At 43.0% G+C, this 15,820-nt stretch overlaps 1 protein-coding gene across 1 annotated transcript in view; it reads left to right on the top strand.

Moving 5' to 3' along the window:
• The first annotated feature begins 256 nt into the window (after nucleotides 1-256).
• LOC309544971 (tight junction protein 2-like) overlaps nucleotides 257-15,820 on the top strand; it is a 72,711-nt gene continuing 57,147 nt past the window's right edge. The window contains exon 1 of the mRNA XM_082243998.1: nucleotides 257-497. Coding sequence (XP_082100124.1) covers nucleotides 474-497 — 24 coding nt within the window. The 5' untranslated portion in view covers nucleotides 257-473. The remainder of the gene's footprint in view (nucleotides 498-15,820) is intronic.

The following is a 15,820-nucleotide window of genomic DNA, read 5'->3' as shown; positions in this document are numbered from 1 at the left end:
GTGTGGGCACACAGGGCTGCTATTTGTTGTCTTCTTGGAATATTTTTGCTGCTGTCTAATAGCACACTCAGCCTTCCCCCCTCCTCCCTGCTATTCCATTGCCTGACTTCCCACAGCCTCCCCTCGCCTTGTACTGCGTGTGTGAGAGAGTTTGCTGGGACTGACTGAGCTCACATTACAGGCTGTGAGCGGCGAGGTGAGCACGTCAGACCTGGCTGGGAGCTGGGTAGGGCAGGTGGGTGGCGGCTGCTCCTTTCTCCTTACTCACACACACACAGAGGCAGACCGGGAAAAGAGTTCTTGTAATGGGAGGCACATTGTGATAGGATAGTGTCAGAGCCTACAGCTTTCCCTCCACACCCTCCCTGTGTGTGCTGTGTACAGGTTTAAGTCCTATCTCCTCTCCTCTCTTCATACAGGTGATACTGCTGGACGAGCTCAGACCTGGATTTAGTCAAGCCCCTGCTCCTAAAATGGCTGTCAGATCTCAATATCAGGTAAGCAGGAATCTGGGTCACCCGTGTGTCTACAGCTTTTCCATGTGTCTTCTTTTCCACATCAGCTACTACAACAAGTCCTCCAGGAACTGGACTTTCACACAGCAGCCATGGCAAGCCTACCTGACCTACAAAAAGAGCCCCAGATGGGAGGCTCCTGCTTTATTTTTAGTAGGCTTTCCTTTTATTTAGCCACAATGGCTGCCCTTGGCATAGACTTTAAAAAAAAAAGTGATTTCATACTTTGAAATTCCGTTTTCTGGGTTTATTAGCTATGTTGAAGCGCATGACAAAAAAACAAACAAAACAGACGTGATAGGAAGTGGTCCGAAAAAAAAGTTTGGATTTCTCCTTTAGGAACTCTTCTGGAGTTTGACTTTGGAAGCTCATGCTAATTTATAATCCTGCTTTTTAACCACTTTACCACTGGAGGATTTTGCTGTCTTACGTCTGGGCCACTTTTTGCGATTCGGCACTGTGCGACTTTAACTGACAATTGCGCGGTCGTGCGACGCTGTACCCAAATGAAATTTATGTCCTTTCCCCCCCCCCCCCCCCCCACAAACAGAGCTTTCTTTTGGTGGTATTTGATCACCTGTGCGATTTTTACTTTTTGCGCTATAAACAAAAAAAGAGCGTAAATTTTGAAAAAATAACTATTTTTCACATTTTTTTTATATGAAATTCCCCCCCAAAAAAATGTAAAAATCAAATTTTTTTTTAAATTTTTGGCCAATTTTTCTGCTACCTATGTTTGGTAAAAAAAATCACAAGCGTATTTTGATTGGTTTGCGCAAAAGTTATTGCGTTTACTAAGAGAACGATTTCTGTCATTTTTGGTGTTTTTTTTTTTTTAACGAGTAATGGTGGCGATCTGCGATTTTTTGCGGGACTGCGACATTGCGGCGGACAGATCAAACCCTTGACTGACATTTTTGACACTTTTGGGGGTACCAGTGACATTACTACAGTAATCAGTGCTATAAATATGCACTGTTACTGTAAAAATGACACTGGCAGGAAAGGGGTTAATTTTATTGGAGAGGGAGGGGTTAATGTATGCCTGGTGCTTACTGACATGTGTGGGGGGAGGTGACTGAGTGACTCAAGGACAGATCACAGGTTCAGCTATGCTGAACCCTGCAATCTGACCCTGCCTGTCACTTAGGAGATCGGCCCGCTCTGTTTACACAAGCGGGCGGATCTCCAGACTCGATTCCCAGACGATCGGGGAAGAGCAGAGGCGATCGCCGCTGCTCCTCCCCTGGCCCGACTCCCGCTGTGACTGAATACAGCGGGAGCGAGCCTCCGGCGGCGCACGTGGAGTGTCTGGCGACGTAGGTCTACGTCGCCAGACGATAACGAACCACTTTGCCGCAGTAGAGCTCTAGTGAGCAGTGGCAAAGTGGTTAAACATTTTGTAAATGCTTTCACAAAACAAGGAGTGTTATGGTGGCCATACACACCTTGATGGATTTATTTTCCAGTCTCACCTTGATGGATTTATTTTCCAGTCTATCACAGTGATAGGAACAATTTATAATGACACAACAGAGGAAGTGAAATTTAATCAGCAGTTGGACGATCTGATTGAAAGTTATCAGTTGTATTTCTGATTTCACCAGGCAACCTTTTAATCTGATTGATCAAAATACAATAGAATGTGTGGCCGACTTAAACACGATAGAATGTATGATCCAAACATCTCGATGCTGCCAACATGATACAAAGTGGTTGATAATTTTCTCCCCTGGCCAACTGACTAGACTCAGTTTAGATCAGATTCAAAGGGATCGAAAAGGAAGTTATGGCTGTTCAATCCGTTTTTGATCTGATCATTTTTGAACATCATTTGGAAAAAAAAATCAGAGTGTGTATGGCCACTATTGCCATAGGTTGGTTTTGTTATGGGTTGACCTTGTGGAAAGACATTAAGTATTCCAGATGTATGTTGTGTGCTTCATATATTTGTATTTATTATAAAAATTATTTTACACTTTTTTTTTTTCTTTTTGACATTTGCAGTTTTTTTTTAAAGTGTGTGTTTAGTAAAAAAAAAAAAAATATATATATATATATATTATGTATGTATGTATGTATATGTGTATATATATATATATATATATATATATATATATATATATATATTTTTTTTCACATAAGAGAGTACACCTCTCACATTTTTGTAAATGTCTTAGGCCCCTTTCACACGGGCGTTCCGTATGTCTGTATATCACCCCATCCGTTTGCGGGTGATATACGGACATAATTCATGTCTATGGGATTGCGGATGACGATTTGCGTCCTTTCAGTTCTGTTCCGTTTTTTTGGAACGGAACAGAACCCTATATTTTCTTCCGTTTAAAAAAACGGAAAGGATGCAAAATCGGATGTCAGCGGTGTCATCCGCTGACATCCGCAATCCCATAGACCTGAATTATGTCCGTATATCATCCGCAAACGGATGGGATGATATGCGGACATACGGACCGGATGACAGAAATGTCATCCGTGTCCCTGAAAAAAAAAAGTGCCGAAGCGGATCGCAATACGGTCCGCTCCGTGTGAAAGGGGCCTAATTCTATCTTTTCATGTGACAACACTGAAGAAATCATACTTTGCTACAATGTGAAGTAGTGAGAGTACAGCTTGTAAAAGAGCCGGTCCACACTAGCGCGACTTGTCAGGCGACTTGTCAGCCTGACAAGTCGCGCTCCCTCGTGGTCCATTGACTGCTACATTACCCGTCCTAATGGGAGCGACACAAGTCGCTCCGACTTAGAAAAAGGGTCCTGTACTACTTCGGGGCGACCTTGGAGCGACTTGCATAGACTTCCATTATGTGAAGTCCCTGCAAGTCACTCCGAAGTCGTGGTGCATGGTAATGCACAAGTCGCCCCCGAAGTAGTAAGGAGCCGTGTCGCCTTAGTTTGAACCGACTCTAACAGTGTAAATTTGCTGTCCCCTCAAAATAACTCAACACAGCCATTAAAGCGGAGTTCCGGCCTCAAAATCGACAAAATCGATTTTGGGCCATCCGCTTGCTGAGTGTCACCTGAAAAACAAATGGGATAATTACGATTTTTTATTTTTTTTTGTTTACGTACCTTGTTACCTTGTTATTGAAGAAAATATACTCCCCTTTCTTCCACTTCCTCCCCCTGCGGCCGCGGCCCGCGTTGTCACTTCCTCCTTACATTGATTCCTGGGAGCTGAACGTCATCGCACCCAGGAATCAATGCACCGGCCCTGCTCGTCAGTTCCGGTTCGGGCGCGTCATTCCCTGCTAAACAGCTTCTGGGCATGCCCAGAAGCTGTGGAGGGATGACGCGCCCGCACCGGAAGTGACGAGCGGGGTCGGTGCAGGCGCATTCTGGGAGAAGAGGACGCAGAAGAGGACGCGCTGGCTTCAGCTGCCCACATCCGAGATGGCAGCGCTGGAGAAGAAAGTTTCAAGGTAAGGATTTCTTCTAAAAGGTAAGTGCGACCCGAGACAGTTCAGAGGCTATCCATTGTGGAATGTACTAGCCCTGACTGTCCCGGGGGTATTTTTTATCTAAATTTCACCCCCCAAGGCCGGAACTCTGCTTTAATGTCTAAACTGCTGCCAACAAAAGTGAGTACACCCCTAAGTGGAAATGTCCAAATTGGGCCCAAAGTGTCAATATTTTGTGTGGCAACCATTATTTTCCAACACTGCCTTAACCTTCTTCGGTATGGATTTCACCAGAGCTTCACAGGTTGCCACTGGAGTCCTCTTCCACTCATCCATGATGACATCACAAAGCTGGTGGATGTTGGAGACCTTGCACTCCTTCACCTTCTGTTTGAGGATGTCCCACAGATGCTCAATACGGTTTAGGTCTGGAGACATGCTTGGCAAGTCCATCAACTTTTCCCTCAGCTTCCTTAGCAAGGCAGTGGTCGTCTTGGAGGTGTGTTTGGGGTCATTATCATGTTGGAATACTGCCCTGCAGCCCAGTCTCCAAAGGGAGAGGATCATGCTCTGCTTACTGAACCGTAGCTCCCCAGTGCTGGCAGCACTTATGCAGCTCCTGACCATGACACTCCCACCACCATACTTGACTGTAGGCAAGACACACTTGTCTTTGTACTCCTCATCTGGTTGCCGCCACACACGCTTGACACCATCTGAACCAAATAAATGTATCTTGGTCTCATCAGACCACAGGACATGGTTCCAGTAATCCATGTCCTTAGGCTTGTCTTCAGCAAACTGTTTGCAGGCTTTCTTGTGCATCATCTTTAGAAGAGGCTTCCTTCTTGGACGACAGCCATGCAGACCAATTTGATGCAGTGTGCGGTGTATGGTCTGAGCACTGACAGGCTGACCCACCCCACCCCTTCGACCTCTGCAGCAATGCTGGCAGCACTCATACGTCTAGTCCCCAAAGACAACCTCTGGATATGACGCTGAGCACGTGCACTCAACTGCTTTGGTTGGCCGTGGCGAGGCCTTTTCTGAGTGGAACCTGTCCTGTAAAATCCACTGTATTGTCTTGGCCACTGTGCTGAAGCTCAGTTTCAGGGTCTTGGCAATCTTCTTATAGCCTAGGCCATCTTTATGTAGAGCAACAATTCTTTTTTCAGATCCTCAGAGAGAGTTCTTTGTCATCAGGTGCCATGTTGAACTTCCAGTGACCATTATGAGAGAGTGAGAGCAATAACACCAATTTAATACAACTAAAACCTTGTAACACTGAGTCACATGACTTAGGCTCAATTTGGACATTTTCACTGGGGGGGGGATGGTGTACTCACTTTTGTTACCAGTGTTATAGACGTTAATGGCTGTGTTTAGTTATTTTGGGGCAGCAAATTAAGAGCCGGTTCACACTGAGGCGATCCGACTTTGAGGGGCAACCTGTGAAGTCTGTGCACCGCGACTTGCAGGGACTTCACATAATGGAAGTCTATGCAAGTCGCCCCAAAGTAGTACAGGACCCTTTTTCTAAGTCGGAGCGACTTATGTCGCTCCTATTAGAACGGGTCCTGTACTACTCAATGGCGAGTGACCGACCGCGACTTGTCAGGCGACTTGGTCGCCTGACAAGTCGCGCTAGTCTGAATGGAGTCTTGCACTGTTATACAAGCTGTACACTCACTACTTTACATTGTAGCAAAGTGTCATTTCTTCAGTGTTGTCGCATGAAAAGATATAATAAAATATTTACAAAAATGTGAGGGGTGTACTCGCTTTTGTGAGATACTGTGTGTGTATAATTTCCAGTTTTCTTCATCTGTACATTGCATTATTTAACACATTGGGAAGATTTTGCATAATTTTTCTGGTGTTCTGGCCATATTAGAAAGTCCCATGCTACATTCATGCCGACAATGTGAGACACCTTTACATTCTGGAGCTATGGCTGTGACCAATTCAATCAAAATTACAACAATATTTGTGACAAAAGTGGAGGCAAAAAAAAAATATTTTGTGGAGTATTGTATCGTACGTGTAAAGCTGGTCATACACTAAAGCTCCATTCACATTAGCATTAGCATTAGCCTATCTCCAAAGTCACACGATTTCAAGTGCAACTTTGATCCGACTTTACATTCTCTGGACCAAAGTTGCATTAAAATAGTGTAGGCAGGCACCCTTTCGAAATCACTGCTACTTCCCACCGATCTGAACGGGTGCCATTGCAAGCAATGGGCTGTGACTCAAGTGTGAATGGGCCCTTATTAGTGGTGCACCGAAAAGGAAAATATTAATTTCATCATTAATTTAATAAATCCAAAAATAGTGCAGTGCAGTCACAAAACATAAGACAAAAACAAAGTTAATTATGTGCACATAGATTTGAGTGGTGGTTTGCCCTGATTATATTTCACATATATTCAATCATGAATTTATTGTCTCTCAGTATTGGTACATTTTGGGCTTATAGGCTGCTTTTAATACTGAACAGTATTGGAAGCGCTTTTGCATTTAAAAAAGCGCAAGAAAAGCTCAAGAAAAATGCATCCCTTTAAATTCTATGTATGTCTTTACACTGGTCTGTTGCAGTGTTAAAAATCCTGCTTGCTGCATTTTTTGTGCAAAATGGTCAGTTAAAACAAACGCACCAAAAACCACTTTCCCACAGAAATGCATTAAAACCGCACCCGTGTTTTTTTTTTTGATGCGTTTTTAATCACAGGGGAATCGCGGTATAATTTCTGCAAAATCGTGTGCATTTTCGGCAGCCATTATCTGCACTTTTTCTTTCTTTTTTTTGCCACCAAAAACTGGTACATCACTATCCTTACAGATTCTTGTAGCTTAAAGTAGCCATACACTGTTGGGTGTTTTTTTTTTTTTTTTTTTTTTCCAGCCAGCAGGCAGGTTTTTCTCTCCAACCAAACAAGATGATTGGAGGAATCGTCCCCAAGGGGACATTGTATTCTGGCAGCAGCAGCACCCACTGATTGAGAATAACTTTCCAACATGTCCCTTTGACAGAAATTAATCCAACTATCAACTTTTGTCCAGCGGGGACTACCACACACCACTAGAAATACACTCTTTATGAATTTCAGGTAATGTGTTTGAAATAGTAAAGCAATGACAAGCAACATTTGACATATAATGCAAAGCATGCCTTAGCAGAATCCTTCTGTACAGCCCCAATCAGAGCACATCATCATGGGTGGGATCTTCAATAGAATAGTGTGCAGTGTAATACACACCTGCAGTGCATTGCGAAAGTATTCGGCCCCCTTGAACTTTGCAAACTTTTGCCACATTTCAGGCTTCAAACATAAAGATATAAAACTGTAATTTTTTGTGAAGAATCAACAAGTGGGACATAATCATGAAGTGGAATGAAATTTTTTGGATATTTCAAACTTTGTTTGGGCGTGCAAAATTATTCAGCCCCTTTACTTTCAGTGCAGCAAACTCTCTCCAGAAGTTCAGTGAGGATCTCTGAATGATCCAATGTTGACCTAAATGACTAATGATGATAAATAGAATCCACCTGTGTGTAATCAAGTCTCCGTATAAATGCACCTGCACTGTGATAGTCTCAGAGGTCCGTTTAAAGTGCAGAGAGCATCATGAAGAACAAGGAACACACCAGGCAGGTCTGAGACACTGTTGTGGAGAAGTTTAAAGCTGGATTTGGATACAAAAAGATTTCCCAAGCTTTAAACATCCCAAGGAGCACTGTGCAAGCGATATCAGACCACTGCAAATCTACGAAGACCTGGCCGTCCCTCTAAACTTTCAGCTCATACAAGAAGAAGACTGATCAGAGATGCAGCCAAGAGGCCCATGATCACTCTGGATGAACTGCAGAGATTTACAGCTGAGGTGGGAGACTCTGTCCATAGGACAACAATCAGTCGTATACTGCACAAATCTGGCCTTTATGGAAGAGTGGCAAGAAGAAAGCCATTTCCTAAAGATATCCATAAAAAGTGTCGTTTAAAGTTTGCCACAAGCCACCTGGTAGACACACCAAACATGTGGAAGAAGGTGCTCTGGTCAGATGAAACAAAAATCGAACTTTTTGGCAACAATTCAAAATGTTATGTTTGGCGTAAAAGCAACACAGCTCATCACCCTGAACACACCATCCCCACTGTCAAACATGGTGGTGGCAGCATCATGGTTTGGGCCTGCTTTTCTTCAGCAGGGACAGGGAAGATGGTTAAAATTGATGGGAAGATGGATGGAGCCAAATACAGGACCATTCTGGAAGAAAACCTGATGGAGTCTGCAAAAGACCTGAGACTGGGACGGAGATTTGTCTTCCAACAAGACAATGATCCAAAACATAAAGCAAAATCTACAATGGAATGGATCAAAAATAAACATATCCAGGTGTTAGAATGGCCAAGTCAAAGTCCAGACCTGAATCCAATCGAGAATCTGTGGAAAGAACTGAAAACTGCTGTTCACAAACGCTCTCCATCCAACCTCACTGAGCTCGAGCTGTTTTGCAAGGAGGAATGGGCAAAAATTTCAGTCTCTCGCTGTGCAAAACTTATAGAGACATACCCCAAGCGACTTACAGCTGTAATCGCAGCAAAAGGTGGCGCTACAAAGTATTAACTTAAGGGGGCTGAATAATTTTGCACGCCCAATTTTTCAGTCTTTTATTTGTTAAAAAAGTTTGAAATATACAATACATTTTGTTCCACTTCATGATTGTGTCCCACTTGTTGATTCTTCACAAAAAATTACAGTTTTATATCTTTATGTTTTGAAGCCTGAAATGTGGCAAAAGGTTGAAAAGTTCAAGGGGGCCGAATACTTTCGCAAGGCACTGTATATAGTTTGGATGGAGTAACAAAGACTAGAACATGCTAAAAAAAATGCACTAATTTCTATACGTGTGCTAAGTTACTGATGCACCAAAACTTTGGCACAAAACTGAAACTATGTTCACCTACAGAATTGATGCCACTTTGGTAATGCTGTTAATCTTTTAACCGGTTGCCGACTGCGCACAGTATATTTAATGCGGCAGTCAGCCCCGGACAGGCAGAGTGACGTAGATCTACGTCGCTCGCCTGTCACTGGGATTGGAGCCAATAGCGGGCGAGCGCGCGCCCGCTGAGGCGTGCGCCCGCCTCGGCTCGTTCAGGGAGGAGTGCGGGCGTGTGACCGGCAGACCCAATGTCCGCCGGTCACTCGCCGATCGTCGGTACAGCGGGAGAAAGGCAGAGCGGCTTATGTAAACAAGCCGCCTGTCATTCTCCCCTGTGTAAAAATGAAGATCAGACGGTTCTACTATGTAGAACCGTTGATCTTTGTTTTTACACCAATAGCCATGTCCCACTACAGTTAGAAGCACGCCCCTAGGACACACTTAACCCCTCCCTGTCCAATACAGTTAACCCCTTCCCTGCCAGTGTCATTTTTGCAGTAACAGTGCACTGATTACTGCAGTAATGTCACTGGTACCCCCAAAAGTGTCAAAAATGTCAGTCAAGGGTCCGATCTGTCCGCCGCAATGTCGCAGTACCGCAAAAAAAATCGCAGATCGCCGCCATTACTCGTTAAAAAAAAAAAACACCAATAATGACAAAAATCTTTGCCTTTGTTAGTAAACGCGATAACTTTTGCGCAAACCAATCAAAATACGCTTTTTGCGATTTTTTTTTTTTTTTTTTTTTTTTTTTATTACGCTCTTTTTTTTGTTTATAGTGCATGATCAAAAAATCGCACAGGTGATCAAATACCACCAAAAGAAAGCTCTGTTTGTGTGGAAAAAAAAAGGACGTGAAATTCGTTTAGGTACAGCGTCGCACGACCGCGCAATTGTCCGTTAAAATCACGCAGTAAAAAATCTCAAAAAAAACCCTGGTCAGGAAGGGGGTAAAATCTTCCAGGGCTTAAGTGGTTAAAGTTAGAACTTTGGCAGAATGTTTAATTATTTTGGCCTACATGATCGGACAAAGTGTCTCATAGCATTTTTAAAGTGATTGGGTGTGGCTGGTGCAACACCACATAGAACTTATACCATTGGTAATTTAGCTCACACAAAATGCGCCAATATTTACATAACATGATTTACACCAACCAGCTGTAACTGAACCCCCCTTTCCCCACCAAAACAGCCTTCACCCATGGAGGCATGGACGCCACTAGACCTCTGAAGGTATGCTGTGGTAACCAAGCCAACAATAGCAGATCCTTTAACCACTTTACCACCGGAGGATTTTGCTGTCTTACGTCCAGGCCACTTTTTGCGATTTGGCACTGTGCGACTTTAACTGACAATTGCTCGGTCGTGCGACGCCGTACCCAAACGAAATTTACGTCCTTTTTTTCCCACAAACAGAGCTTTCTTTTGGTGGTATTTGATCACCTGTGCGATTTTTACTTTTTGCGCTATAAACCAAAAAAAGAGCGTAAATTTTGAAAAAATATTTTTCACATTTTTATGAAATCCCCCCCCCCCCCCCAAAGAATGTAAAAATCTAAATTTTTTTACATTTTTGGACAATTTGTTTTCTGCTTCCTATATTTGGTAAAAAAATCACAATAAGCGTATTTTGATTGGTTTGCGCAAAAGTTATTGCGTTTACTAACTAAGGGAAAGATTTTTGTCATTTTTGGTGTTTTTTTTTTTTTTTTTTTACGAGTAATGGCGGTGATCTGCGATTTTGTGCGGGATTGCGGCGGACAGATCGGACCCTTGACTGACATTTTTGACACTTTTGGGGGTACCAGTGACATTACTACAGTAATCAGTGCTATAAATATGCACTGTTACTGTAAAAATGACACTGGCAGGGAAGGGGTTAATTTTATTGGAGAGGGAGGGGTTAATGTATGCCTGGTGCTTACTAACGTGTGTGGGGGGAGGTGACTGAGTGACACAGGGACAGATCGCAGGTTCAGCTATGCTGAATCCTGCAATGTGTCACTGTTTGTCACTTAGGAGATCCACCCGCTTTGTTTACACAAGCGGGCGGATCTCCAGACTCGATTCCCCGACTCCTGCTGTGACTGAAAACAGCAGGAGTGAGCCTCCGGCGGCGCGCGACCGCCGCCCACAAGGGGAGGAGTCCAGCGACGTAGGTCTACGTTGCTGGACGGGAACGAGCCACTGTGCCGCAGTAGAGGCACAGTGAGCGGGGGTAAAGTGGTTAAAGTATAACTAAAGTAAAACCTTTTTCTTAGTTTTGGATGGACTGGAGGTGAATTAGATCCCCTGTCAGTTTTTATTGCTCTCTGTGTCCCCATTAGGGGGCTTGACCTTCTCCATTTGTCCTGTGTACCATTATCAGAGAGAGTAAAAGAAAATCCTACATTTTGGGTTGTCCCCAGAAAAGTAATAGAGGGAAAATCTTCCAATGGGGATACTAGTTCTGGTCATCAGGGGGTCCCCTAGGGATTCCCAATATTTTCAGGGATTTCCTCTCACTTCCTGTCTGGCTGTGGGACAGGAAGTTAAAGGAAATCTCTGCAATGGGAAATAGTGAAAAATTCTGCCTATAGTTCTACGTCCTGTAAGTTGCGAGGTGGGGCCTTTTTGAATCTGGTTTGGTTTTTCCTGCCAATCAGACAGAAGCCGGCTGGCCATTCTGTTGAAGGGGCATGAACAAAAACGGTCTGCCAATTGGCATCCGATCACTGCTCTCAGCCAATGGCTGACAGCACTGACCCGTGTTCTGTGGCGGGGATGGGGTGGTCCCCCTGTCAGAACACAATAGCTCAGCGGGGGAGATCGCTGAACTAACATTGGATTGTTATTACAGAGGCTCCTCCTAAGCTCTTCAGTTTTTTTTTTTTCACTCAGTTCACTGGGTTGAAAAAAAAAAAAAAAAATTTTAATTAAATACTAGTGTATACCAGGCTTAAGGGCCCATTAAGTTTATGGCAGTGCATTGAGGTTTTTTTTTTTTTTTTTGCTGTGTGTGCTGTTAGGCAAATGCACTGCCATGCATCAACTGGCGTTTTTCTGTTTTGACATGCATTTGGATGTGCACTTTCAATTCACATTTGAATTTAGAATTTGAAGTAGATAGGGTTAACAGCCCTTTACCAAGGCTTGTTAATACTTGTTTCCAACACATCAAAAGGCATATTATGTATGCCTTTTGATGCACTGCCATTGACTTCTATGGGACTCCCAATGCACTAAAGCATAGAAAAAAACAGACCTGTCCTAATTTTTTTAAAACTCACTGCAGTAAGAAGATATAATGGGGAAGTTGTACTCATGCATTTTAGCATGTTGCAATGCAGGAGTTAAAATGCAACAGTGTAAAGGGTCTCTAAAATTGCTTTCAGGCTGTTTTTAACACATAAGGACCGTTTCTTTTCATCAGTTCAGTCACATCAAAATGGATAAGGTATTGGTCCATTCTTCTTTTTTTTTTACCTCCACTACCATTGCAAAAAGGGATGAAAAAATGGACCGTTTGTCAGTTTTTCGTCCGATCCATTCTTTTAACGGAAGAAAAATAGGGCTTTCATCAGTTCAAATAAACGGATATTGACGGAAGTGGATGTATAGGGATGATCATCCGTTGTCATCTGTTTTCCCATTGGAATGCATTGATGCCCGCTTTTCATCCGTCAACGGATGGATGAAAAACAGACAAACAGTCTGTATGTGTGAACGGGGCCTAACAGTTTAGAAACTGCTGCAGTTTGTTTGTTAGAGGGCCATTAGCCTACCAACATTAAGGTACAATGAAAAATAGTAATAAACAAGATATAACTTTAGTGCCTCTGAAGATTAATTTTATTTATAGCTACAGAGATGAGACCTTATTTTAGAATGATTGTAAAGGTAAAATAAAAAAAAAAAATAAGCAAATGTGGCTTGCTTACCTGCTCTGTGCATTGGTTTTGCACAGAGCAGCCCTGATCCTCCTCTTCTTGGGTCTCCCGCCAGCACTCCTGACTCAACCTGCTAAGTGCCCCATAGCTACCGGCTTGTCATACAGGCACTTTCAGCCAGAGAATGCATTAAGATAAAAAAACCTTCTGCCTTTAGAACAACTTTAATGCTAATGCATATTGACAGGGCTGAACACTGCCCAGATTAGCGTTTTCTGCTGCTGGTATGGCCAGATGTTTCCAATCGGCCACTGATCTAAGGCCTGTACAAATAAATGACAGGCTAATGCTCCACAGCTGTTTGTTTACATGTAATTGCACATGGAGTATTTAAATGTAGTTAAGGAGGGACATACACCCCTGGATACAGATAATTTGCATCAAGAGGTGCACATCCATCCCTAACTGCTGATAAGCCCCTTTGCTGCTGTCCAAAGGGGCCTCTTTGCTCTTTCATCCAGAATGAGGGCACTCTAATAGAGGTCTGTTTTACTGGCCAGATAACCAGGTAAAAAACAGAAGTGGTAAAGCCTAAAAAAAAAAAAAATGCAGCCACCACATCTAAAGATTGGTAAGCAGTAGAGTTCGGCCGAACTTGAAAAAAAAGTCCGTGTCCCGTACTTTTTTCGAACTTTACCCGGACACCGAACCCCATTGAAGTCAATGGGGACCCGAACTTTCAGGCACTAAAATGGCTCTAAAAAACCAATGGAAAGGGCTAGAGTGCTGCAAATGGCAGCAAAATGTAGTTAAGAGCATGGCAAATGCTCTTAAAAAAAATTCCCCTTTTAAATTTGTAATTTTTAAATAGCAGATAAGAACAGCAATCTGTAGTAAAATATAGCTGAACGCTGCACACAACAGACTGATAAAAATATATTTGTTTCTCCATCCTCCTCCTCCTCCTCCTCCTCCTCCTCCTCCTCCTCAGTGGGCTCAAGTGAGGGCAAAAAGATTGTTCACTGCACCACTCCCCACACAGCAAAATCGATGTAGATCGCTAACGGACGTTTGTTCTGTCCTGTGTCTCCTAATCCCTCCCTGCCTAATCTCTCCAGCCTGTCCCTAAAATGCTCAAATATCTTTCCCTGCCTACACTCCGACCTGTCCCTGCATTCTTTTCAGCACAATGTTGTTTTTCCCTGTCTGTACCTAATCAGCAGCAGCCAGCACCGTTCTGTGTGCTCTCTCCCTACACTACAGCAGACTGACGCACCGCGCTGTGTCTCTCGAGCTTATAAAGACCTTGGTCACATGCTTCAGCTGGCCAATCACAGCTCCTAATACATTAGTAGGCATGGCTGTGATGGCGCACACCAGTTAAACGCTTGTTGATTGGCTGTTGAAAGTCCGCCATTACATACAAAACAGGAAATAAAGTTACCGAACACGGATTTTAAACCCGAACATACAGTAAAGTTTTCGGGTCCGTGTCGGGGTAACAAAAATCCAATTATCCGGTATGGACCCGAATAATACAGTCCGTGTTCGCTCAACACTAGTAAGCAGCAATAAACAGGTGCATCTCAAAAAATGTTAATTTACTTCAGTATTTAAATTCAAAAAGTGAAACTCATATATCATATAGATTCATTACACACACAGTGATATATTTCAAGCATTGCTTTCTTTTAAGTTTGATTATGGCTTACAGCTAGTGAAAACCCCAAATTCAGTATCTCAGAAAATTAGAATGTTGAAGACCAAAAAAAAAAAGATTCTTAATTCAGAAATGTTGGCTTACTAAAAAGTATGTCCATGTACAGTATAGTATGCACTCAATACTTGATCGGGGCTCCTTTTGCATTAAATACTGCATCAATGCGGCGTGGCATGGAGGCAATCAGCCTGTGGCACTGCTGAGGTGTTATGGAAGCCCAGGTTGCTTTGATAATGGCCTTCAGCTCCTCTGCATTGTTGGGTCTGGTGTCTCCCATCTTCTTCTTGACAATACCTCACAGATTCTCTATGGGGTTTAGGTCAGATGAGTTTGCTGGCCAATCAAGCACAGTTATACCATGATCATTAAACCAGATATTGGCACTTTTGGCAGTGTGGGCAGGTGCCAAGTCCTGCTATAAAATGAAATCGGCATCTCCAGAAAGCTGGTCAGCAGAGTAAACAATGATGAAGTGCTCTAGAATTTCCTGGTAGAAGGCGGCGCTGACTTTGGACTTGGCTCCCCAAATGATCACTGACACTTGACCTCATGCAGATTGGACTCTGGTCAACTCTTCCTCCAGACACTGGGACCTTGATTTCCAAATTTAAATGAAATCTTTACTTTCTCTCCTTAGCCTAGGTAAAACGCATCTGACGTCTCTGGTTCAAGAGTGGCTTGACACAAGGAATGCGACAGTTGTAGCCCATGTCCTGGCTAAGTCTGTGTGTGGTGGCTCTTAAAATAAAGATACCAGCTGTAGTCCACTCCTTGTATATCTCCCCCCAAATTCTTGAATGGCCTTGCATCACAATCCTCTCAAGGCTGCGGTTATCCCTGTTGAGCACCTTTTTTCTACCGCACTTTTTCCTTCCACTCAGCTTTCCATTAATATGCTTGGATACAGCACTCTGAATAGCCAGCTTCTTTAGCAATGACCTTTTGTTACTTACCTTGCTTGTGGAGCGTGTCGATGACTGTCTTCTAGACAACTGTCAAGTCAGCAGTCTTCCCCATGATTGTCTAACCTACTGAACCAGACAGAGACCATTTAAAGGCTCAGGAAACCTTTTACAGGTGTTAATTAGCTGATTGAGTGTGACACCAAGACTTGAATTTTCTTCAGAATTTTTATTTTTACTAGCTGTAAACCATAATCATCAAAATTAAAAGAAATGCTTAAAATATAGCCCTCTGTGTGTAACGCATCTATAAAATATGAGTTTCACTTTTTGAATTTAATTACTGAAATTAACTTTTTGATATTTAAATTTTTTGAGATGCACCTGTATTACTTTTTTGATTTTGGGTTTAATACCCCTTTAATTACAGGCAAGCAGATAGATATGC

Source organism: Pelophylax lessonae, assembly GCF_965119305.1.
Source record: "Pelophylax lessonae genome assembly, chromosome: 1".
Taxonomy (NCBI): domain Eukaryota; kingdom Metazoa; phylum Chordata; class Amphibia; order Anura; family Ranidae; genus Pelophylax; species Pelophylax lessonae.
Note: the sequence above shows the minus strand (reverse complement) of the source record. Positions and strands in the feature narration are given on the sequence as shown.